This window comes from Gopherus flavomarginatus, chromosome 3 (genome assembly GCF_025201925.1).
Source record: "Gopherus flavomarginatus isolate rGopFla2 chromosome 3, rGopFla2.mat.asm, whole genome shotgun sequence".
NCBI classification, from domain to species: domain Eukaryota; kingdom Metazoa; phylum Chordata; order Testudines; family Testudinidae; genus Gopherus; species Gopherus flavomarginatus.
In genome coordinates, this window is record NC_066619.1 from 126,055,033 (window position 1) to 126,082,578 (window position 27,546).

Here is a 27,546-nt window from a genome sequence, read left to right on the forward strand (position 1 = left end):
TACATATCTAGCCATCAGCTACAGCACAACAGGGCTCAAACAAGCCCTCTCTGCTACCTCCTTTCTCCATCACGGTGGACTACATCACCATCCTACTTGTCACTCAGGCCTGTAACCTGGGAGCCATCTTTGACTTGCACCTCCCTCTAGGTCTTCACATCCAGGCCATTTCTAAATCTTGCCAATTCTTTCTGCATAACCTCTCTAAGATACGGCCTTTCCACTCGGCTAAAGCTCTTGTCAGGACTCTCATCATGTCACGTCTTGATTACGGCAATATCCCTCTCTGCAGTCTTGACCAACGCAGTCTTGCCCTGCACATATCCATTCAGAATGCTACTGCATAAATCCTAGCCCATTGATCTGACCATGTAACCGCTCTTTTCGAATCCCTCTGCTAGCTCTCCCTTTTCTATCACAGCAAACTTTGTCTGCACTTTCAAGCCCCTTCACAGCTTATCCCCTACTTATCATTTCTCATTCAGTATCAACACGTTGCCTTATGCCCCAATTGGCCCATAATGTCAGTTTTCATTACCCATACACTAAAATTTCAAACAAGCATCTTCTTCTTGCTTTCTCCCGTGCTACCCCTCATGCGTGGGTGGTGCTCCCCATAAACATCTGCCCAACTAACTCCTTATCCTTCTTCAAAAACCTCCTTAAAAATCTCCTGTGAATGTGATGCCTACCTGACAATAGTTAGGGCGCCAGTGTGCTGAGACCACTTCCTATCGTGCTGACCAATACTGTTTCAGTTTCCTTGCAGTCCCCTAATAGTATCCATCTGTTGTCTCTCGTCTTATATTTACATTGTACTCTTTGGGACAGGGATCCTCATTTTGCTCTGTGTCTGTACAGTGCATAATGGGGTCCTGGTTCACGAATGGAGCTCCTGGGCACTATGATACCACAAATACAACTAACAATGTCATCCTCTAGGCACCATAGGCCATCTGGAGACAGCTGGAGAGCAATACCCCACAGCCACTGCCCCTCCCAGCAACATGGCCTATGCCTCAGTGGCTGTGAGCAGGAAGGCACAGATGTGGCAAGTCTGGCTGTACACCCACTGAGGACTTGCAGGTGTTTTCCACTACCTGAGCAGCACAAAAGCAGTAGAATGGGGCAGAGAATCTGTCCCAAACCACTGATCATGGCCCCTTGATCTTTTGGAAATACATTCAGTCCTCAAGTTCAAAAGGCTGGACACCGCTGTTCTACAGCCTGCGCTCTTTGAGGGTGGAAATACAAATTGGGGCATAGGTGCTTTTTCCTCTGGCAACAGTATCCTGTTGTTCTTCCTTTCACATTTTAAAAAAGGTGTATTCTTTCATTTTCTTCCATTTTAAACTTAGACTAGAGACTGGAAGAGAGGGGGAGACAGAGCTGTTTTAAAGGTGACAACCCCCTGCTCATGTGTGAAGCAAGAACTGAGATTGTGGGATCCGGTTCATGCGAGTAGGTAACTACCCGTGCAAAGAGCAGCAGTGGCACAGCTGGAAACCTGTGGGCATCACGGACGGGGGTTGGCGGTATGTATGGTAAGAGCTGTCTTGCTAGCAAAGACAGCCAGCATCACGGTCCCTGCCAGGATTATGGACACAAATTATAGGTTGTTCAGTTGCAGCTATTCTCTTTCTCGGCTCCTATTCCACAATTTTCACACACATTATACAAGCCATATCTGCTGAACTTGAGCTGCATGCTACATTTCTGACTGAAAGATACTAATGGAGAATTATTTAAGTCAGAAAGTCTGAGACACCTAAGGTAGGCATTTCCCTATCTTGAGTAAAAAGATTGCTAATTTTCAGGAGAACTGAAGGATAAGGCTACAGATTGTGGTTTCTTAAGAAGACCAGCAGTGAAATAGTTTAAGATTCAGTAAATTACTAAACTACTGTACTTAGCTCACACTTACGGTATGCAGATTTAAAATGGTTACCACATCATTTTAATGGCACACGTTACCCAGTTCCTAAGAAGGAATCAAAGATTGCCTTGTATGTTGTGAACATATGCTTAAGTACATGAAAGATGTGCATTTCAATTATAAGATCTGTACAGTAAATTTAAATACAAAATCATTTCTACAAGTGTGTAAATGGTTACTTAAAGTTATCAATATTAATTTGTTTGTTCCAATTTTATTTTGCTTCTACACTTGTCCTCTGTGCAGTGCCCCTTTTTATAATTTTTGAGCACCATCCTGAACTCTGCACAAGCCTCCAAATTGCTTCAGTGATACCTGGCACAAATCCATCTAGAAGTTTTACACTGTGCACCTTAATTACTGAGGTAACATAATCCTCACTTTTCCTTCAAAGCAATTAATTAAACCCATGGAGCCTTAAAACTGAACCTGTCCTGCAGGAATTTCCTGCACTGCAGGGTCATTTCCATTTAAGTCTTCCCCCGCCCGTCAAAAGAGACTGTCCCTTCCTGAAGAATAACAGGAATTTTATGGCTTCAAGGCTGTGTCCATTTGGATTTCTGCTTTACAAAGGACAGGGTTTTTGCCACTGCTGTAAAGCTTAATTTTCTCTGTTGCAGGTCTCCCTTCCACATTCAGAATTAATGCCTGGTAGCAGAACATCTTGAACTATCCCTTTCAGTCATTTGACTGATTGGTAGAAATTGTGTGCTGGCTGGAAACTTCACTATTCATAATTTTACAAAGGCAGCTAATTTAGACCCTTAAATATTTATCTGATATCAGCTCTCCTACATGAAATGTCAGCATTGCAGCCACGAGTATCCTAATAATCAGAAGAAGGTAGGTTTGATTCTATACCATTGAAATAAATGGGAGCTTTAACACTGACTTCAAATGGCAGCAGTATCAGGCCTAATAACTACATGGCCAAACTCCTGTTCTTCAATATTCTATTGGTTGTTAATAAAGACAGTGTCAACCATGACAATCTGAGATTTAATTGCTGACCTGACGTGCATCACCGAGACTTTGCTGGATAAACCATCTGGTCCTATGTTGGTACAGTTTGCATCAGCGACATACTCGATTCACCACACACCTACAGAAGGCACAGGACAAGGAATGGCAATACTTTTCATATCTAACCTTAGATGAAAGAAGAGTCCTATGATCCTTTCTGACATGTACACAATATGAGTCCCAATGTAAAAATCAGCATAGACATCCTGGTTTTATTAAGAAAAACCACATAATGCTACTGGCTTCATTTTATTAACTGAAGCATTGTCATGCCTAGCACTGAAGTAACCTAGACTTCTTATTTTAGAATATTTAAATATCAGAATATATGATTTCTAATACGTTGACCAGGATCTTATAATCAACTGGCAACCACTGAGTTTTCCCACCTGAATACCTTCTCAATCTGATCCTTGAGTCTAAGGACTGACCTTGGAGATTTAAGAAACACACTTCAGTCATGGTCTGACCATCACTGAAGACAGTGATAAAGGCTACCAGGGAACTTTGGGGACATCGAGTCTGACTTCCTGTATAACAGAGGCAGAGAATTTAACTCAGTGATGCCTGTATTAAACTCAATAACTTGTTTTGAAGATTTCAAGTGATGGTGAATACTCCACAATCTTTGGTAAATTGTTCCAATGGTTAACTATCCTTACAAATGTTCAGAATTGGCCTTTAACATTGGGTGCATCAAATTTTTGGGTACCCAAATGTAGACATTGTTGGCCTGATTTTCAAAAGGTGCAGCTCCTATTAACATCAAATGGAGTTTTAGATCTCAGCAACCATGAAAGTTAGTCTTCAGAAACTATTTAATCACATTGGCCTCCAAGATACTCAGCTGGCATACATCATTCAGAGCATCAACAACCAAGCATGATGACACAGCCTTAGGTTCTTAAACCCCCCTACACTGCCCACACACAGTTCATTGATGGCCACCAGCAGATTAAGCAAGAGGGCAGAAGGTTATTGTGACTCTGGTAGTTCTGAATCCCATCAGCTACAGCATAAAGCATTCATATAGTACTTTATGAAGTCATTCATCATTGCATCATCAATGAGATCTAGGCCAGAACAACATTTCCAGAAACAAGACACCCAACCAATGTCTCCACTGGTACAGCCCCTCCTGCTGAGCAGAATTGTTGTGTTACTTTGCATTCACCTGTAATTCTGTTGATCAAAGTACTCTTTTCTCCCATCTTACCTAGCAACAGTAATTTCCCCCTGGAAGGAAGGAGACAGAAAAGATCTGTCACAATGCAGGCTAATATGTAAGCACACATCTGTTCCCATTCTGGTTAGAAACTTTCAAAGCGAAATAATAAATAAAAACATCAGAGAAAAAACAGCTCCAAATGACACGCCCCCAAAGAAGTGGGAGGAATATAGGATGAGATGAGCGGATTTACAGAAGTACTGATGAGCAGTTTTCCTTTGTCATATATCCCTCTTCCCCTATTCCACCCAACAAGGATTACTGTCATTCGGAGGAGACAGGCTTACACTGAGCTGCAGCTGGAGCTCCTACCACCCAACAAATGTGAGCAGACAAGGACAGATGCCACTGATAATGCCAGATGTACACATGAGAAGACAACTCAGTAACCATTCCATAAATTCCAGAAGCAGACGCTTCTGTTCTCTGAGCCCAGGAAACTGCTATACGCTTACATAATGCTATATAACAATCTTCCATGTAGACATTTTGACCTGGTCAGAGGCTAATCAGAAGAGTCTTTAAACCACTGAGCCACTGTGGCATGATAGCCTCCTGTGCCTTATTACAATCTCAAAAACATACACGTTAAGATTTCCTAGAATTATGGGTACATGACAGCTAAAATTAAGTACCTCACATTCTTCAAGCTGTGGTAACCACAACTGAACATGCTACCTCGGAGAAAGTAGCTATCCATCCATCTTAGATATTTTATAGTTTCAAGGATGGGTGTCCCATGATCAGCTGGGAAACCAAGGAAAAGTCCCACAAAAGAACTACTGGAGTTGCTTAGCTCTCTGAAAAAGTTGGGAATCAAAAAGCTTTTGGATGAGGGATTAGAACCAACTTCTCTATTTTTGATAGAACCATGAATAGATGAAGAGTGGACCTAAAACCACAAACTCAGAGACATTATAAAATTAGGGAAAAAATGAACACGCTGGAGAATGTAGAATGCACATTTCACAACTCTGGTGGGAGAAAGTGTTCCAAATCTGGAAACAGGCAACAGAAACTGACCATTAACTGCTACATGAGGCAATCATCATCCCGTTAGGAGAAGAAACCTTTGGCTTTGTACCTCCGCCACTCAATCTTCATACTGCCATATCCTAAGAAAGCCAAGTCTGGGATAAACATGAATAGATCTGAAAGTCTAATTACAAAATTCAAACCCAGAGAAACCTAATTAAAATAGATTCATTGTACAAAATATTTATTGGACAACAGGGTTCAGTAAAAATCTTAAAAAGTATATTTTGGCAATCAAAGTGTATGTTGTTTTCAAGTTCTGGCTAAGCTTATGACGGAGGCATCAAGAGAAGGCTCCTGTCATCTGGCCTAGATACTTATTTTCACATCCATCACTATCACAGCTGTAAGTTTTCTTTAAAAGGTCTTAATCAAGAAGCATTTTAAAAATAAGAATTCAACCACGAAACTGTAAGAGGAAGACTCTTCGAGTGCTCTGAAGTACAATAAAGCATTTAACCAAATTATAACAAATAAACCATTAAGAAAAATCAAAGAGATGACTATGTGTAGTGTTGTTGTAGCCATGTAAGTCCCACGATAATAGAGAGACAAGATGGGTGAGGCAATATCTTTTATTGGACCAACTTCTGTTGAAGAGAGAGACAAGCTTTTGAGCTGACACAGAGCTCTTCTTCAGGTCTGGGAAAGTTACTCAGAGAGTCACAGCTAAATACAAGGATGGAGCTGTGATACACTGGGTACCTTTCCCAGACCCAAAGAAGAGTTCAGAGTAAGCTCGAAAGCTTCTTTCACCAACAGAAGTTGATCCAATAAAAGATATTACCTCACTCACCTTGTCTCTATAGAGAGATGACTGAACATTTTCAGGAAAATGGGAACTCTGGCAGTAAATTATATTAGTATTACAGGAAAATGTGTTTACAGCTTCCTATGTATTTTTTAGAGTCTACACAGGATACTTTTAGTAAGAAAATTATATTTGATTATTATTCCTTTTTCTCCAGATATTGAGAAACAGTTCTTCCACAGATCAGCTTATTTTTAAACACATCTGTGTCACCAACTTATTGGCCTGCAGTATATCTCAAGTGTAATTAATGCTTATTAAGGAAAAGAACAATGCTTTAAAACAATATCCCTAGTGTGAAAGTGAAATTATGGCTTAAATGAAATTTCAGATTCAGTGTATCCAGTTTTATTTAAATGCAGAAAACAGGATGCCTCAAGAAAACAATTAATAAGCACAAATGTGACAAGGATAGTTTGTTCTATTTTTTTCTCTCAGACCATTGATTTATCTTGGCACGCATTAAACAGGTTAAACATACAGACACACAAAAGGGAAAACACTATGGTTTACAGGTAAGAAGCAAAGCAGTTATCCCAATACTACATGGAAAGGAAAATGCATTCATTTTTCCCTCTATTCCAAACTTCATTAAAATCTTGAAAAGAGCCTAGCAGGAAAGCTGATGAACACATACAGGACATCACTGTAATCCCTGTAGTCCTCTGGACCACAAGAGGAATCATTCCTAAAACCTTAATGTCACTTTATCACTTTTCTCATAAAAATAAGGAGGAAGAAATCTGCCATTAAAGGTAATGATCATTATGATCACTGACTTCTATAAAATGTTTCAATCAAGCACAGATTTCATCTCTGAAATTTGTTTCATTAATCATTAAAAGGTCTTGTTATGTTCCAAGGAATATATACTATAAGAAGTGATCAGCTATAAAATTAAGAGAAAAGGCTAGAAAGTGAAATTATAAAAGCTATAAAAAGAAGAAAGTATTAGCTGTAGCGTTCCACCCTTGCCAGTCACAGTGGTTTAAAAAAATGGAGAGTTGATACAACAAACTTCATTAAAGACAATATTTTATAACTGTATGAGGTACAGTACTATATATTGCACATAGAAGGAAAAGATACAAAATTCTAAAAAGCTGCTATTCCAACCATAAATCACCCTTATAATGCTTAAGTGTTGCATGAATGTTCTGTAACATATCACTGGGTATGTCTACACTGCAAGTAAAAACCTGAGGCTGGCCCATGCCAGTTGACTTGGGCTCTTGGGGCTCAGGCTAGGGGACTATTTAACTGTGGTGTAGATGTTTGGGCTCCAGCAGTAGCCCAGGTTCTAGGTCCCTGCAAGGTGGGAGGATCTCAGAGCTCAGGCTGCAGCCCGAGCCCCAGTGTCTACACTGCAATTAAACAGCGCCTTCCCCACGCCATCCGAACCCAAGTCAGCTGGCAAAGACCAGTCCAGTTAAGAACCTGTGGCTATAGACAAATGCACTGTAACATTTTAGCATGAAAGAATGAACTTAAGTCAGTGCTTTCCTACTTATTTTTTTGTTTTATTAATTTGAGGTAATTTAATTGATTTTTTAATATTTTCGTATTTAATTTCCCTTGGTTTTCTGATGGCAGAGAATCCTCTAGTCACCACTTCACCCCAAGAACCTTTCGGTTCCCAGGAAAAAGTAATTGAACCTGTTAGCATGGCTATTTTGCAAACTCTCTCCTGGTTAGATGCAATAAGAACACTGCACTATTGTGTTTTCTGCAGTTTCTCCATAGTACTGAGCGTAACTTTTATCATCTGCCTTATGCCAAAATTTAAAATTTACTGAACCCAAAAAACTACCTCATCCAAACAATGTTTCTATTTAATATGTTTGTATAACTGAACTCAATATAGATGAATAAAAATAAGTCTTTTCCTGTAATTTTTATGTATATAATATTACAATACAAATGCACTGAAGACTTTTGTTAATAAAATCAAGTACAGAAGAGCTCATAACTAAAAAGCACACTGGTGGGGTATTCACCTGTAACATGACGCACTGAAATTGGATACTGTCCTTGTAAAATATAGTCTGAATGCATGATGCATTACCAAACAGCACTATTTAAAATCTCATCTTTGACTGTTGGCGTGATGACTATCTATGCAGACACCAGTACCATCTTTTTTGGGATCCAAACATTATGTCATAAATCAGCAAGCCATTCCTGCCTTTGTAGAGGGCCCAAAGGTGCAAAATTCTTCCCCTTGACCTTTCTCAAAATCCCTCCTCCCCCACTTTTACAAAATAAAAACACTCTCAATTTTATATATCAAATAGGTTTTTTAAATCATTGTTGGTTCCATATTTATTACCTCCCCTCCTTCCACCTATTTTTCTCCCCTTTTGCCACATAACTTAATTTTAGTAGGTTTCAGAGTAGCAGCCGTGTTAGTCTGTATCCGCAAAAAGAACAGGAGTACTTGTGGCACCTTAGAGACTAACACATTTATTTGAGCAGAAGCTTTCGTGGGCTACAGCCCACTTCATCGGACGCATCCGGGCATCAGATGTGTCCGATGAAGTGGGCTGTAGCCCACGATAGCTTATGCTCAAATAAATGTGTCAGTCTCTAAGGTGCCACAAGTACTCCTGCTCTTTTTTATTTTAGTAGGGTTTCTATGGTATGCTGCACCTGAAGTGCCAGACTGGAGGCAGAGCAAGATTTATGTAATTCATTTATAATGCTAATACACAAAATACCACTGAAAGTAATGAGACTTTACATTATATTGTATTTCCTTAACTGTTCATTTATATACAATGTATACCATGGGAAGGCAAAAAAAGTATTGATTTTAAATATCAAAGGTCTTACGTCATATCATAGACTGATGGGCTACAAAACATGTTTAGAACTGAAATCATATTCAGTTAAATTTTGTACCAATGAATTTACTGCATGATGAGAAGCTGCTTTATGTAACTTTACCATTAAAGTTTACCCAGGACTAAGGTATAATAGAACATTTATACTGCATAATATAAAGTATAAAGTTCAAAGATTTCTACAGTACAGGAATTCCAAGCTGTCTAGCAATTATTTTTAACCCCTCAAAGATGGTGATTTTTATGCTCCTATCACTGGCCCTAATTGCTTGAGTCATGATAGCAAATCCCACCACCCAAAAGTCTAAAAACTTTCTCTCAGTACTGTAGCTGGCTAAGAGAATCTCAGCAACACTGATTCCGATGTCACTTTCTGCTTTTTCCTCTTCTTTTTTTCCCGTCTTTTCTTTCTTTCTTACTTTAAGACTTTCATATGGAGTGGGGGCCATTTTTCATTCAACTATTTTATACTTTCTAAGATTTCAAAGATAACCTGCTTTGAGAGTTTATATAACTGTGTCTTGTATGGTATTTTATTACATTAACAATCTTAACAGTTGCAGTAATAAAATTTTATGTGGAAGAAAAAAGTCAAATTTTTAATTTGTCAAACACCTCGCTATATGTTAACAAAACCAATTAATATTTCAAGTTCATGACGCATAAATGTTCCTTTTTCCTTCCTCTGGATTAACAGTTTTTCCCAGTAACCCCGGAGTTCTCTTTGTACACTAGAAATGAACTACCATTTAAAAATAAAAATCAGTAACTTAAAATTGTACAGCTGCTACTAGATTCCTTTAAAAAAAAACAGAAAAGGGTTCACTTAATATGTATATCCTTTATAATTACATATTTTGAGATTTAGATTAATCATGTACACATAACATGCAGCTTCCAAGTCATAGATAACAGACAGCAATTTCAAATGAGTGTGCCAACAAGATTTATTTGTGAAGGTGCAGCTATATTAGTACTATAACACAACAAATGAGTGAATCTTATGGTACTTATGGCTTTCTGTTTTAATTTACAGCAGCATACCGGTGGCTAGGGTTCTTATAACCACACAAGAGAAAGGCAAACTACAGATAAAGGCTTGGGATTTTTTAGCTAACTGTTTAAAAGTAAGCACAGGCAAAGTTCCCAGAGTTCTGCTCGTCAGATGATCAGCCAAGGTTACTCACTGTGTTTGATTGCAATAGCTGTTTTCATATTGTTAGATATAATACACAGATTTAGAATTCTGAACAGTAGCCCCTGAAATAAGGCATGATTTCTGAAGTAGTTATGTTCAATTTTTAGCCCTTTGTATCTGACATGGTTTTGTGACTGTGTTGGTAACTCGGTATTTTAACAGTTAATTAGTACAGTGTTAGGTACAACAAGGCATTCTGCAATAGAAAGTTCTGTTTTATTTCCCATTTTTCATTGTGACGCACAGGGTGAATCCCAGTTAGAACTATTGTTGCATTCAGTGTAGGATATTGTCTCTTGTCTGAAATATATATATATATGCTTTTATATCAGAGAAGTTTTCTCCAAATACTTTAAAAAAAACCCATGTTTGGTATGTTTTTCAAACCTCTTTCTATAAGGTTATAAAAAATTGCTCTCAAAATAAAATACAAACTAACTGGAATGACAACACCCCATAAAAACATTTATATTTTACTGAGAAAATAATAAACGGAGAGAAACAGAATTAAGCCAGGAGGTGAGGTTCACTAATCTTCTCCCTGCCACCCAGCAAATAATTATGTTTTTAAAGCCTAAGTCAGAGCTATACATAACAAAAAGTAGTACCTTCTCTGTTCTTTTGGGAAACGTCCTTCAATTTCTGAATGGTCTGTTTTGCTCTTCCAAAGTCTTAGGCACTTACAATTTGTTAACTTTTACAATAAAGCACGCCAAGCTTAGCAAAGCTTTGAAGTTAAACAATAAAAACATGACTGTGAAGGAGTAATATTGGTGATTATAATATGAAATGTTAAATAAGCCAACTGATGAGGATATAAACTAAACAAATGCTCTACAAATAGGAAAGTAACTATCATGCCCCAAAATAGCTACCATACTTATGCATCTATGTTAGATACATAGTGGATGTCACCCAATGTTCAACTAGACACTTGTATACTTTCTTAAAATACAGATACAATTTTCTCAATTTCAGGGAGACATACTCTAAATTAAAAAAAAAAAAAAAAGGCCAATTCTGAGCTTTTCTATTTCCATGATGTGATAAAGCAGAAAATATCATGCGGTCAAAAGATAAGTAGAACACTTAACTCACACAATTTTGCTTTTTTTTTTTTCCCCTGTGTCAAATAGCTTGAGTTAAGGGCTGAGTTATAGGTTTACTGATAAACTTCCACAGAGTTTGTTTCTCCACCTCAACAGTGCTTGAACCATTTTCTAGTGGCCCTCTCAACCATCATAGACCATTGGGCAGAAGTTTTACAAATGTTTATTTACCAGATAGACAAGCTGGGTGAGGTAATATCTTTTAAACTAAAATCTCTTTCAGTTCTGCTCTATAAGGTACTATATATATGTGGGTGTGGGAGAGAAAACAATATATGCCACTGACTGATATATTTAATAATTTACTGAACTATGTAAAGGACCATCACATGTGTATTAAATTGGTATCAGAAATAAGTTATTGTACATTCATAGTAGCCAATTGTTTAAGACTTAATAGACTGGTACATTTTGTATCTTATTACTACAGGGGCAAGTACACAGCTAGGTTGCTAATTTTCATTTAAAACATCAAAAAAGTCAGAACAAATACAAAAGGACATACTTTTTTTGCAATTCTGTAACTTAACAAAAGTCTGAATAGATTTGGGGGAATAACTTGAACAATGTACTGTTGAGGATGGAAACCTCATGACAATTTTCAGCAAGGAAGAAGTACTTAAGAAAATGTTTAAATATTTGGAAACAGAACTTGCTATTGGCAATGCTTCTACTACCTTACCAACTGCCAAAGCAGAAATGGAGACACTATCACAGTTAGGGCATAGTTCTAAAAATGTTTCCTTTCATTCTCTCTCATATCTAATCAAACACTGACAAAATATTACAAGACGAAGAGTGAAAAAAATCATAATGAACCTCTCAGATGAGAAACTAATTGGCACTAAGTACACAATGGCTTACATTTAATCCTGTTAATAATCACACAAAAAAAGAAATAAAAGACTCACTTTTCAGCCATCTCTCTGGACGACTGGGCTAAAATAACAGCACGACTAAATCTGACATTGACCCCTTGGCCCTGCTAGGAGTTTAAAGAATTCCTTTGAGTCTTCAGAGACTTTTTTTTTTAAACTATTCCAGAAGGGGTGGGCTAGACTCACAGATTTGATAGTCTTCTTTGCATAACAGGTATAGTCAAGAGCATTCATGTATAAACTATGTTTCGGTTTTAGTAATAACTTCATACTGGACTGTATTAAATTAAAGGAAATCGGTAATATGATAGTTAGAACTATGTAACAAATTGTCTGGATAAACGTCCAGGTTTGGGGGCAGGGGCGGTTATGTTAATAAGTAGAATACACAAATGGCCTGGCATACAGAAGTGAAAACAGGATGTGTGTAGATATAATAGTAAGAGACACAAATAAAACAACAGGTATAATGTGTAAACAAATCAAATGTCTGTACTGAGGCATTTACCACTAAACTTTAAGAACCAACACTTAGACACATTCAAATTTTCAGGCTGTTCTGACAGTCGATTTTCAAAGCAGGTTATTGAATAAGAATACTCAACTAATTTGGGCTTCCTTTCATAGACTTAACAGGACTACAGCGTTACTGGCTTTGTGACATGAACACACTTCAAATACAGCATACTGGCAAATGCCAGAAGCCTGTAAACAAAATCCTGTGCAATTTAAATGATGCAACACCATTACTGAGAAATAATTTACTTTTGTTTTTCCCTCTTTTTCATCTTTTTGTAAAGACTATTTACTTTGCTAACAAAAAAAAGTCCCAACTTCAAACCATACCTGGGTCAGAAGGTTATCCAGAGGAACTACAAGTTGCATTCCCAATAGAACATCCATTTTGTCTAAATAATACTAGCATTTTTTTAAAAAGTAAATTAATTTTTTTTAAAAAGTAAATTAAATTTAATTAAAGTAAAATTCTAAGCAAAATGTTAGAGCATGCCTGTTTTTCAAGGTTTATCCAGTTGTCAAAAATGAAAGTTACCACTAACATACTTTACACATTTATTCTCAACTCCTGGTTTTTAAAGCATGGTGCATCACAACTTAGACAAAATATAAACACACACTAATAAAAATCAACATTTCCCCATCTCCTTATAATCAAAGGTCAATACAGCAAGTTTCAATGAAACACTAAGAGCAACCCCCCCACACTCCCGCCCACCAACACACAGCCACTTGGGGATATTTACAATATATTTAATAAGTCACATACTACAAACCTAAACTGAATTTTCTCTCTGCTTCAATAGCCAGTTTTGAATGCTGTTGCTCACATCCTATCACGCTTTCTGAACTGTGTATAGACCGTGGCTAATCTTTTTAACTTTTTCTCTCTGTTAACATAAAATTCAAATGTGCCATATAAATATTAGAAATCAGACATGCAAAAACTGGCTACCAGGCCTTGACAAGAGCATATGCTCAGCTCAGTTATAATTCTGCAGAAATATAATTCAAATAATAAGGAAAAGTTTCTGTGTCACTGAAGGGCAAACATCACATGCAAGAATTTTGTTTGGTTTTGTATTACCAAAATGTCTGAAATTTACAACACAGACTATGACTAACTTGTTAAGAGCAAAGTTGGAAATTATGTCATACCTTAAAGGAACATTTTCAAATATTACAGTAATCTGCATTTTAAGATGGCAACTGCCCTTCTGTGTGTAGCTTTTTCTTTTCAAAGTCACATAAAGGCAGGTATTTCACAGTAAATGCAAAGCAAATGGGAATGCTAAAGCTTCTTCCCCCTTCCCTAAATACTGTCAGAGTTACATGAGTTTGAGCAAATAGTCACATTGAGGCACTCATTCTGAGCCCACAATTGTTATAAAATGAAAGTACCCTGAAGCTAAAGTTTTCAATCTACAAGATATAATCCAATGAAACCTTATTGACTTACCTTCACAGCAGTATCTAGACTGAGAAATAAATATAGAGCTAAAACTACTACTGTCACCACAGTGGCTGTTAATCACCATCAGTATTTCACGGCCTCTGCTTTAAAAGGGGAGAAAAAACTCTAGTGTTTCAAGACGCAGATGGAGTTTCAAATAAAGACTGAAAAAAGGCATCTGGCAGTCATGACTTTTTTTTTTTAAACAGTTGGTGGAGAATAGTTTATAAAGTGTTTAAAAAGCCCGGAGGGCACTTGGCAATTCTTTAGGTTTATGGACTTTGGTCAAAGTATATGTTGTAATAGTCTCCTATAGGACAAGATTGACAATAATAAAGCAGTATTTGCACCTAAACCTATCCACGCTGTACAAAGATTAGGTTTTATGTGCATCTGCCACAGAGATGCGTTGTATCCAACAGAACCTGTTCTCTTCGTATTTTCCCATTCCCAATGTTACATATAATACATATAAAAGTATGCTGTATGCATCTTTTGAGAAAACAATACGTGTCATAAGAAATGTCAGTATCAAACTTGGCATTGAATAAACATAACAAATGGATTCAACAGAAACAGCAGCAAACTAATGACAGCCACAAAATAAATCTTTGCAGCCAGAGATACAGATACTTGTTAAATAATATCTATATTTTGGAGGTGGGAGTTCTAGGCTTTCACCAGAGTAAGCTTTCTAACACTACATGCATGATGAGTATTCCCTGAAAACACAGAAATAAAGTTACTTGTTTTCTGTAACTCCAAGCTATGTTATTAGTTTTCAGCATACATTAAAGACACATAACTAATGTTCCAGATAAAACTTTGGCAGATGTATTAGCAGAGGTGAAACAGCACAATGATACAAAGGCAGAACAAGATCACCTCTGGAGATCTAAAAGGTTTGACAACTGTTAATGTTTTAAAAACAAAAACAAAAAATTTGCACTTTACAAGATAAATTGGTGAAATTTAAATTTGACAAGTTTGTGGTAACATTTAAAAGCAGTTTCCCAGGGTGATTCATAAAGAGTAAAATTGTCAGGTAGTGTATTGTAAAAAGAATACTCCCAGTCGCTGCAACGATCGTTACAGATGTTGTTTAGTAATTTGAAAATAGAATAAAAGCTGAACACTGGAACCATATTGTTCTATGTAAACTTAGAGCCACCCCTTCTTGCTGCCATATCTTCCAGGAACTGCTATACTCATAGGTGGCAGTCCATCCTGCTTTCCTACCTTTACTAAAATTGGTGGGAGTCCTATCAATTTAGTAATACACTGAGTAATTTAGTAATACAAAAAGAACAGAAAATTATTCAATATTGAGAGTTTTCTTGGGAAACCAGGATGGATTAAACCCAATAGATAACTTGCCAGACTCTGGTCTCAGTTATACTGCCTTAAATCTAGAGTTACTTCACGGACTTTAATAGAGTTACTCCAGCTAGATTTATATTCTGAACAGATCTGTCCTTGTGTTGTGATATCCTCTAAAGATGCCAAAGTACAAAATGAAGCACAGCCTGGGATTGCTCTCTTTTTAAAATGTGTATACAGTAAATTATTGGCTGTTTCCGTAAAGAATAATAGTATGATGTGTGTATGAAGATATATTGACTATCTGAATCCAGACGTCAGTTCTTGTCCAGTAGAAATGAGTAAACAACACAATCGCTACATCTGAAATTCTATAAACTGGATTTATTTATTTATTTATTTACTAATGGGAATATTAGCAGATGTCAATAATATGGTGGATCATTTGCATCAGGTCCTTTTACCGTTGTGCCCATAAAGATGAATGAATAAGCCAAGAATTTGCCTCTTTTCCTCCACAATACATACAGATTATTTTATTTACACACACACACACACACACACAATTGAATGCCAATTGTAAGCACGTTCATAAGAATTAAGGTCTTCAGTAAGAGTTTAGGTGCACAGAACTACCTTTTTTTTGTTATTAGTACACAATCTTTAACAGTCATCTAAAACTCTGCATTTTCTTGCCATTTGATACTACAGTAGTTTCATACAGTATTTTTCAAACCTTTACATTATGTCCCACACATGTGAAAAGGAAATGGACAGAATTCTGATTTGTGACAAATTCTTGAATTTCTTCAATAGCATAAGTTACCAACATAACACAACAGTTCTCAGAATGCAATCTTCTTGTTTACTTACTCATCTTCATTTTAAAACATTGATTGGCAAGACAATTTCCACTGGAAGAAGTCTTAATTTTACTTACTCCCTGGAAAAGTAAAACCCTTTCCAGTAGACAGTTTTACAAACCAGAATTATCGTCACAATAACAGTATTAGTCATCATGTTCTTGCTTTTCATTCCACTTTATCATATTATATTTATTTCTAATATGAAAGGCTGATATTAATTTTCTTGCTTTTGCATTTATTTTAACTAAATGTTTCCCTTCCTTTCTTCTAGTATCGTCAATCATAAATGCTGACTCTCTTGGTACTTGTTGCCCCCTAAAAACTATTTGAACTTTTTTAATTGCTAAAAAAAAATTAAACCTCTACTAAAAAAGGACAAAATTAGTTTTCCCACCAGTCCCTAGAGATCTAGCTACAATATAAGACTTCTTCCCAACCTGTAAGAAACACAAATAAATGGGACAAGGAAGAAAGATCAAACTGATGAGAGAAGTGGGAAAAAAATTCCCCTTTTAACAATCAACAAAACAGCGGGGGGAAAAAGAAGTGAAAAAGTCACCCAGAATATATGACCATGTAAGCATGGGCACTCTTGCAGAAAACCTAGTCTGCAACCCAAAGCCATGGGAAATTTAAATTAGTTAGAGCTAAGGTCCACAACTGGCAGAGAAATCTGTACAGATAAAAGGGACTGGTAAGGTTGCAGGCAGACTTAGACTAGCTCTTTTGAGATTTCTAAAGGAACTTTATTAGTTTTATTAATTTTTTTTAAATAAAGGAACTTTATTAGTTTTATTAATTTTTTAAAATAATCAAGAGATTCAAGTGTGTCCTCATTACACTGCAAAGAAGATTAACTTTTTTCTTTTAATCAAAATATCCATATGCATGTGCTGTATCTAGTAAAGGGTAGATGGATTCCCACTGCTTATTACAGCTCCAGGGTGAATGCTGTTATAATAATTCATGCACAAAAAACTCCCCCTCCATTTAAGTAATGTTAAGTTCTGACAAACATAGGCAAGAACAAATTCACATTAAAGACAAAGCATTAGTTTTAAAACTTTTCTAAGAAAAGAAGTGCACATTATAAAGTTATATATAGATTCAATACTACTGTAATATGTAGAAAAAAATAAGAAGTTAATAACAGCACCCTTAATTTTAAATTTAGTTGATGCGATATAATGTTACATGTAACTTTATTAATTTCCTCTTATTTGTCAGCATATAATTATAAATACACACTGTATAATATTAATTATAACAGAGCCCTTCAAAAATTGAAAAATAAAATTAAGTATAGAATGAGCCTTTTAGAGACCACCGTATCAGCACATGCATTGGAACTATTAGAAAAGAAGATTATTTACTTCCATGGTCTTCTGTCTGCATTTAAAATACGTACAGTATACCTCCATACACAAATAGTTACACAGTGCCAGATCCTGCACGCTGCTCCATATAGCAAGGTATCTCCATCCACACGGAGTTCAGTGAAAGACATGGGTCTCAGGCACCAAAACTTTAAGGCACCAATTCCTTCTCAGAGACACCTTCTAAGCTGAGGTTGCTCAGCACCTCTCAAACTCTGCTCCAAGCAAGCAGAATCAGACACTGAGCCCCTATTCAAACAGAAATCTGCCAGCCAATTTTTATTTTACTGAAATATCAAAAGTGACTGTAGGGTTTTATAACATGTTAAATTTCATTTTAAATTGAAATGTAAATTATTTTGTGTATCAAAAAATACCATGATTTGTTGTTGTTTGCTACATTTATATCTTAATTGGTCAAATATATTTCTGGACGTGTACAAAATGTTCTTGGGCCAAGATTCACCTCTCTTTTTTCAGCCCAGAGTAAACCTTAAATGAGAATTATAAACCTATAAAAGGAGGCGGGTGAGTGGGAATTAACTAAAGCAGCACTAGCCACAGTTGTTGAACTGTAATGCCTAACAGTTTTTCAAAGGTTAAAGCTTAATATGAAATGTCTCAAGTAAACAAAGATACAGTATATTGTTGGAAAACCTTTGTGAACAGCAATGTATTTTAAACAAAAACCCCTTTTGCTGTGTTATTCTGGTGTCATAAACTGATATAAATTAGTACATTGTCCCACAGTGGAGGGGGGTTCTTAACATAAATATGAAAAGCTACAGCTATAACTCTAATTGAATCTAATTTCATTGAAGAGAAAATACATTTTCTTTCATTGCTTAGCTAAGCATCTGTAAAAATTCCTTTCAGAACTAGAAAAAAAATGTATTTTGAGGACAGGAAGAAATAGTAATTCAGATTTTTCCTGCAGCATCAAAAGAACAAAAGATTTCTCATGTATTAAAACAAATTAAAAAACAAAATCCAGAAACAAAATAAGGGATTGTTATAAAAATATCAAAGCTCTAGTATAAAAAGTTGATACTCCATTTTGCAAAGACCAAGCATGTAAAACTGGTTATCAAAGAAAATGTTAAAGTAAATGGGCAAAAGCATAAACCAAGCAAGTTTTTCCCCAAAAATACTTAAAAGATTTTCCTGCTTTTGCTTAAATACATTCATAAATAGTAAAATGGGCTATTAGCGCAGGCAGGAATGTTATAATTGTAGTCTAAGTTTCAAAGCAATTTTGCAGATTCAATACAGAGCACTAGAATTTTAACAAAATTCAACAGTCAGGAAGAATCTGTGTAAAGCACTGATGGTCAAAGAAGGGTTTTTCCTTTTTGGATCCTGACTAGTACCAAAACACTTAGATTGCAGTATTTGAGGTTGCTATATCTATCCATTTTGACCCCAACAGCTGCATAAGCAGTAGCTGTTATGATTACTACTTCTAAGCAAAGCTTCACTCCAAGGCCAAGTGTTATGACCCAACATTAATAATGCAAGAAGGAAAGTCTTTGCAGATTTGATACTCTGTTTTAAAAGCATACGTTTTCATTACTATTTCATTGTAGGCTGAATGGGAAATGTAAGTAATGTAAAGCGAAGCTTAACAAGTAAAGTTTGCCATTGGTAAGACTTGTAAACCCAGCAAAAGAGAGACAGATAGACAGACACTAACGGTGTTAGTTAAAGATGAGCAAACTGCTTTGGAAAAAGCAGCTTCTATTTTACAGGATGATGACCGATATTTCTTCACTCATTAATCGCGCTGTTTTTAACCAATAAAATTTCAACAAACACAAAAAGCATCTTCAATAGACAAAGCATAAATTGTTTTGAAATGCAACACAGTGATGATAACCAAACTAAAGGGCCTGAAAAGGCTTCTTCTCAGTACTGACAAAGTAAGGGTCAGCCAATTCCTAAAGTGGAGTGTAAATAATCTGCCCACATGTCAGTCAGCCATTAGTTTCTTCCACTATGCAACATCACCATAAAGAGTATTTTAAAAATCAATTTGTTGGGCAGGTAGGAGAAGAAGCAGGAAATACTCTGTATTATAAACTGTAGAGTCTGAAGGTTATTTGATAAATAGCTTTTAAAATATTTTCTAATGACCAGCAAGTTTTGGCTCAATTCTGTACAAGCTGCTCTGAGTCTTCAGTTCTTCATTTGTCTGAATTTGCCATCAAAGCCAAAGCTATAAGAAGCAAAGCATTCATGCAATCACTGAGTGAAATGTTTAAATAAAAGAGTAGAGCATAATCCTTGGCACATACACTTTTTTGTTGAGGTATTGATCATTGTTGGAAGAAAATAGATATATGTGAATAAAAAGTTAAATTGGAAATCTATTCTGGAGCGCAGCTGCTGGAAGACAAGCTATCATGTGCTAGGATCCCAAACAGTATCTGCTATGTGCGGAGAAGACGTAAATTAGTTAAAATATCTCATGTTGTGTCAACATCCCAAAATGTTATTACAATGCCAGCCAATGCTGCTAAGAAGGTTCCAGAGTTTCTAATGAGGTTTTCAGTCTGCTGAGCAATGACCATAAAGGGCATTTGAATTTAACACTGTTTACCAGAACAAGCGATATCCAGTATTTGTTACTTTTAATAGCAATTTCTAGTTGCCCGGAAGTGACACCTCAAACACACTTTCAAAAAGCTGACCTATTGTGTTAGTTAAAAACACAAGTAGCCTTTCCAGTGGCCCAGTGGAGAATAACATGTGCTGCTTCCTGGGATTTTTGGGTTCAATAAGTGCCTTCAGAATTGCACTCTACAAACGGGTAATAGCAGAGAACGTTGCCTAAATAAAACACTTCATCACTGATGGGGCAGGGTGGATAGAAGATAAATCATTTTTGCACCTCTTAGGGTGATCCTCAATGCTGTAACTTTGAAAACTGTCTCTCCAAACGTAGAATAAGTGCCGAGATTAAGACAAGTGCTAAATACATGAAGGAAATATGTTAAAAGATGGCCCTTAATGAGGGAATGGATGAAATCTTGGCAGCTACAAGAAATTAGCCCTCTCATCATACATACCCTGACTGCAGTAGAGAAAAGGAGGTGAAAGCCCATCTTTCAAAGGTGTGGGATACGTCTGCCTCAAAAATGAATGTTATATATTTACAAAATAAAAATCTGCTATTGTTGTCTCTGTCTTTTTCTCATGCGCAAAGCATTTACATGTCCTGGAAACACACAGTAAAGGTCCAACTCTAGAAGATAATCCCTGCTTAAAATGCCAAATGAAAAAAAAAAATTCCCTTTCGTTGTGCAAAACGGCAAACGCCGTGGAACATACCTTCAAAAATATCACACATGGAAGGCTAAAAAAAGAGCCAATGTACACAGGGAACACCTATAGGGAGCAAGAGATATATGGTCACTGTTGGTCACTCACCCTTTGGATCTAATTTGCTTCATGAAATTTTGACAGCCTCGATCAATTTCAAACTATATGCAATCTCGTAATATAAAACTGAGATCAGAGTGAGACCCGTCAGAATCACTGGAGAAACAGTAGCTATTTGCAGAGCTCCTGAGACACCTCAGCAGGAAACAAGAAATCCAGCACCTACCCTCGTCTCCTCAAATAAAAAAGCTTAACCAGATATTGCTGCATAGCTATAACTAAAAGTTGCACTCACCAGGATCATGGTGTCATCACAGGCTTTGGTAAAAAAAAAAATATTGGTGGGAAATTGAAATATGACCAAAATGTAAAGGATACCATGAATCTTTAGGGAGGCTGAAGGGTAAAAATACAAGAGCATTCATATATGTACCTCAGAGCCATGATGCACAGATTAGGAATTTGAACAGCATGACTTAAAATTTTCAGAATTTTAATTCAAAATAGAAATAGCAGAAGCAGCTTGATTTATGCAGCAGGCACCAAAACGCTTCTTCCCAGCATAAAGGAAACACATCTTTCTGTCTCAATGGAAAGTGCAGGTCACTGTATGCTTTTCCATCTCTTCTAAGAAGTACCATAATAGACACAGGATAGATACAGGAGGTTTATGTATGGAAGGGATTCTGTGTGCGTGCTGGGGGAACCAAGGAAGGATGTTCTTTGTTTTTATAATTTAAAAATGATGTGGTTCTTAGCTTAACCTATGTTGGCAAATCAGAAGTAGAAAACTTAACCCAATTAGGAGGGGTGCTTCATTCCTTTCTCTGGAGCAGTAATTTTTTATTCTAGTGGAACCTCAGTATCTTTATCTCCATGTCTCAAGCACAAAGACAGGCCCACCAAATGATTGACACAACAGGCCACTCCAATAGCCACAGTATTGTGCATGTTTCATTCCCTTTTTAGTGTGAATCAAACTGGGCACTATATATACCAACAGACTGTCACAGGAGGGCTCTCAAATTTATACAGCCATAAGTAACTTTGGCAAAAAATAAAGGTTTCACCAGTCACTAAATGTTATATCCCCCTACTCTCACGTTAAAAGCCTTAAAAAGTAATAATTTACATAGTAGGTATTCATAGTAAACCAACAGAAGTGATGTTTAATCCTGTGCCCCAAACATTCTGAGAGTATAACTAAAAATATTTCTCAAAATAATTCCTACCTGAATTAGAGGAAATAAGTCTCTGAAAGAATAATTTGACAATACAATTACAATAAAAACAAATTAAGAGCTTGTTTTTCCTTTTCTTCTTTTAATTTGACATGAATGTGTTCAAGTTTCAACAAATCACTGTACTTGGAGTCCACAGCACCTGAGAGATGATGCTGTGAAGCTCAATAAATAAATTATGGATATATTAGATATTGAAGATTTGCAGATTTTGCACCTTAAAATTGATGTTATCCACTATGTTCAAATGTATTAATATTTAAATACTCTTTTGGTTTTTACTTTTATACCAGCAAAAGACAAAAATAATTTTCAGCCCTGTCATTTTTACCTTCGACATCATTGTATTTGTTTTAGAAACAAAATACCAGATGGAGCAAACTTTTCTGCATTGTGTATGCTTGAATAGAGGTAGTTTGAATTTCAGTCAAAATACAGACGTATACTGATTTAACCTACACCTCTTCTAAGAAGCATGTTACACTTTACCCCTCTCAGTCTTTTGTGCTCAGGCTGGGGGTTTAGGCTCAGAGCACACAGTTCCTTTCTGGCTCTCACATATATTAGACTACTCTCAAACATGTCATCATTAACTTGCACCTTTTAAACAGAAAAAACTGTGCAAGTCTTGAGATGTTTTGCAAAGTAAATACATGTGAAAGGAGGACACAATGCCTGAACAAAAACAAATTAAGTTCAATGCACATACTGGAAAGATGGCTACAACATGGTAGCAGACTCCACAGTGTAACTGATCACTGTTCTGTAAATCATAAAGCATGAGATTACCCTTGACAATACCATTACTGATGCTAGTCAAAAACAGGGGAAGGGTTTCTGAAGGGCTTCACTACAAATGAAGCAAAACTACCTCTGGATATTAGCCACAAGTTAATTTTTCTAAATGCTACTCTGAGTTTAGACAGCTGCACAACAAAATTATGGTAGTGCAGTAAGAGAACAAAGATTTGAATTTTCACATTGGTATTACATCTAGTAAAATCACTATTTTGATAAATTGTTTACAAAATATCTCCAAAAAATGCATAATATACTTTTTTCATGTAATATAAAAAGCTTATGTATTCTTTACACATTTCTCTATATTCTGCTGGAGGATAATTTTTAGAACCACCCTAGGTAATTCCTACAGGTAAGCCTACAAAGGATGTGTAGAGTCAAAAAATAAATTGATCACCTTGCCTGTCCAATATGGTTATTCACTGAACAATATAAGATGATCAAACAAAAGTGACATGTACACAAGTTACCACTAGCTAAGTATCATTTTGCTATGCACAAACTGTATTACCGAATATCCTGGTACATTTGCTGCCTGAAAGCCACAAAGCATTCTGTTAAAGAAACATATATACTTTATACTGCCATGACACAGTTAGTTGTGGGTTTGAAGAAAGGAAAGAAAATGTGAAATATAAAAAGAAAACAATCAAATAAAATGTAGTAAAATTGGGTTTTAATACTTAACTATTATACTTTTAAATTATGTTAAAAAGAGATTTACAGGGAGAAAACATATTTGATAGAGAACGTGACAATCTGAAAATGTGATGTGGCACTTGTGTTCTGTACCACTATACTTGCCATTGATTTGAGAACAATGTGCACAGCAATTTTTTTGTGAAATTTCTAGACAATGGGCAGCCGCACAATGGTCTCAAAGCAACACACTGCGGTAAAAGGCATGTTATAATCTATTTAGCAAGTAACTACAGAAAAACAAACCAGATTAAAACACATTCTGTAGGTGGGATGTTACAGAATTCTTAGAGGCAAAGGACAATTTAAAGAAGGGAAAGAAGACATATTTCTGGCTTCCTCCCTCATTACGAATACGTGGGAAATAGTGCTAACCATTTGAACAATAATTCTGAAACAATCTCCTGCTTGCTGATATCAGTTCACATATTAGCAACGAAGAATGTCTCCCTCAACACGCATAACTACATAGTGCGTCATTTGTGGGCACCAAAAGAAAACTAAAGCAATATAGGGCTGAGAAAGTGCTACCCATACATTTGTGAGTCAAAGCTGAGTGAAGGCCCTAACTGCTACAGGTGACCTGACAGGCCTTACTGCACTGAATCAATATCTGACAGCAATGCTCCCTCTCAAGTGACTGACAGGGGGACACTGTTTCTGGAAATTATCTCAGTGAGGCGAGAGACTAGCATGCATAGGGAAACGGAAAATGACAGTCAAGTAGATTTTTCAGTCATTGGTTCCAGAATACATATTATCCTAGCAATAAAATAATCATCACAACGTGCGGCCAATGTGATAACTTTACCATGGAAAAGACTTGCTAAAAACAGGTCTCTACAATCAATTCTTTGAATTATGTCATCTTCACTGACTTTCCTCTACAGTAACTTGGAAACATATTTTAAAATATACCAAAAAAACTAGATGATAATAATCCTGCTGTTTAGGAATTAACATGTACTATCTCATGCAGGATTTGTATATTGTTGATAGTAAATTTTAGAAAACAGCAGTCTCAGTATAATTGAATTATTTACACTGACCATAGGGATTATACCCTTCTCCTACTGTATTTTTCAGTAGTCTTAATTTTGTGATTTCTCCCTTCAGTTTTGCTTATTCTCAAATTTCTCTTGACATTGCTATATTTTCACTACTTACTTATTTGCTTTGATCACAATAATTAACCATTATATACCTTTCTTATTTCTATTCTTGCATCCCAAATATTGGTTTATCTTTTCTCCCCTGTCTATTTCTCAGTAATAGTTTTATTTAACCAATTCAAATCCTTCTGAATTCCCTCCTCTCTCTTTGTCAGTTCTTTGGAGTAGAGAGACTGTCATTTGCTTCTCTGCAAAGCACTATGCACATCTGGCACTTCTCCAATAATACACAACAGTATTAACGATTATCTGCTACATCATATTTTATGTCTGCCATTCCACTTTACAATTCCCTCCTTCTTGCCACCTTGCACTGCATCTACTTCTTTCCCTTTATTTTTCCTTTATAATATTGACATCAATATCATGGTAACCAGATCTTTCCATCAGCTCCTTTACTCTATTCAGTGTTATCTATACAAAAGTACTGACCTTCACTGACCGCAGTTCCACAGCCTTCAAGGTTCAAAATGATATTTTCATCTCTGACATCTGTATCACATCCCAATAGCATCCAGCTCTCCACATTATCACTTTCAGAGATTGTGCTCTCCTCTTCATTTGAGCTATCCTCTATTACCAGAATCTCTTGGATCACACGTACTCTACCAGTAGAAGTTGGTTTAGACTTCTCACTAGCCCTTTTCTCTTTACTTGACTTTTTTGCATCAGAATCCAAGGTAGTGGGTGCAGAAGCTCTAGTAGGGTTCCGTGTGGAGCATCCTGGTTGACATAATTGTTTAGCTGGTGTTAGGGAGGTTGCTGTGTTCTTCACTTTGCTTTTGTAAACACTGTCTTCATCAGGTGTGTCAGATAAGATTATGACCTCAGGGCCATCTGAAATCTGAACAACATCATTGTCCGAGAATATAAGGTTCTTGCTCTGGTCCAATTTATTGATCAGAACTGAACTCTGACCTTGCTTCTCTACAGAGTCCACTATCTCCTCACTCTCTTCCTGCCCATTGACTCCTCCAAGACTCTGTGCATAATGGACCTGGCTGTAGAGATGAAATTCTACCTCACTGTCAACACTTAGTTCGCTGGATGACTCCTCACGATAAAGGTCATCATCATATGTTTCGATGTCTCCATGCCCCACGAACATTCTGGAAAGAAAGCAGACCCGTATCTAGGAAAAAACAAAACACCTTATCAGTAATGCCAAATAAACGGGTCCAGAAACTCTGTGAAAATGTAATACTTTTTTCATCTGTAATAGCAGAAGCCTTTTATATACTTAAAACATCATTCATATCACTCTTTAATGCAAACAGTAGTTAACTACATAATATCCTCAGAAACTCAGTAGGTGTTTCTGAGGACAATCATAGAGCTATGAACACAGAAAATGACATCACACCAAGCAGATTTATGATACTGGAAACATTAATTATAACATTCACAATAGCAAATGCTATAGTTAAGGTTGCACTTTGATTTTCATTTTAACCTCAGCTGTTTTGACTCAGTCATGACAATTGCATTTAACATTATCCTAATCCCCAGTAACCCTCCTACATGGTAGAGACAAAACCAGTTGGAAGCCAAGATAAGATCCTGCATTTTAGCTTTAGCTCTTTCAGTTACTGTACCAGTATTAATTCTGTAAAAGCAGCAAAGAATCCTGGGGCACCTTATAGACTAACAGACGTATTGGAGCATGAGCTTTCATGGGTGAATACTCACTCCGTTGGATGCATGTAGTGGGTATTCACCCACGAAAGCTCATGCTCCAATACATCTGTTAGTCTATAAGGTGCCACAGGACTCTTTGCTGCTTTTACAGATCCAGACTAACACGGCTACCCCTCTGAGGATTAATTCTGAGTACTTCACAGTCTTTATTACTGAGCAATGCCTCGTATTTGCACGTCAAGAGGCAGGCAGATACCATTCACCCATTTTACAAAAGAGATACTAAGACCACTTACAACAGAGCTGGGAATAGAACCAAAGTCTCATATCTCTTCCACTCAGGAACACTGCATTTTAGAATAAATGTGCCAAATTTGTAACCACTACTCACTCCAGAGCCAGGAACAGAACCTGAGATTTCAGGTTTATAACATTCCTCTGGTGTCTAGCAAACAAGATACATTATTTCTGATTCATGCATCATGAACAATAAAAATTCTGCAACTGGAACATAGATTATAGTTCTTCTGATAATATGAATAGAATCCAGTTTACTCTCCCATAGCTGGCTCCAGTAGTGCTAATATTGGTAAAAAGTGCAAAAACATAGTCAAGTAAAATGCCACTCCTGACATACAGAGAGCTCAAGTCTACTGAGTAAGAATTTTTAGTGTCATTTTTCCATGAAGAATTGCCATTCAAATTCCACAGCTTGTCCATTTGTACAAAAACTAATATTTGTTTTGGAAACATAACTTTTAAAATGGTTCACATTATATACAGGAAAAAGTATTTTCCTTTCCTCTTTAAAGACTGATCTTGCATTTCTGGACACAATAAAACTACTCAAGTAAATGGACTTTTCTGAACATGTAAAAAATACAAGACTGGAGTCTGAGGGTATGTCTACACAGCAATTAAACACCCTCAGCCAGCCGAGGTCAGCTGACTTGGGCTCATGGGGTTGGGGCTATGAGGCTATAAAACGGCCATACAGACATTCAGGTTCTGGATGGAGCCCA

General features: G+C 36.5%; 1 protein-coding gene across 3 annotated transcripts in view; it reads right to left on the reverse strand.

Moving 5' to 3' along the window:
- The window catches only part of ZCCHC7 (zinc finger CCHC-type containing 7), a 158,955-nt gene that overhangs the window by 122,562 nt on the left and 8,847 nt on the right, over window positions 1-27,546 (reverse strand). For all 3 annotated transcript variants that reach the window (XM_050943112.1, XM_050943111.1, XM_050943110.1), the window contains exon 2: window positions 25,319-26,018. In XM_050943112.1, coding sequence (XP_050799069.1) covers window positions 25,319-26,018 — 700 coding nt within the window. The remainder of the gene's footprint in view (window positions 1-25,318; window positions 26,019-27,546) is intronic.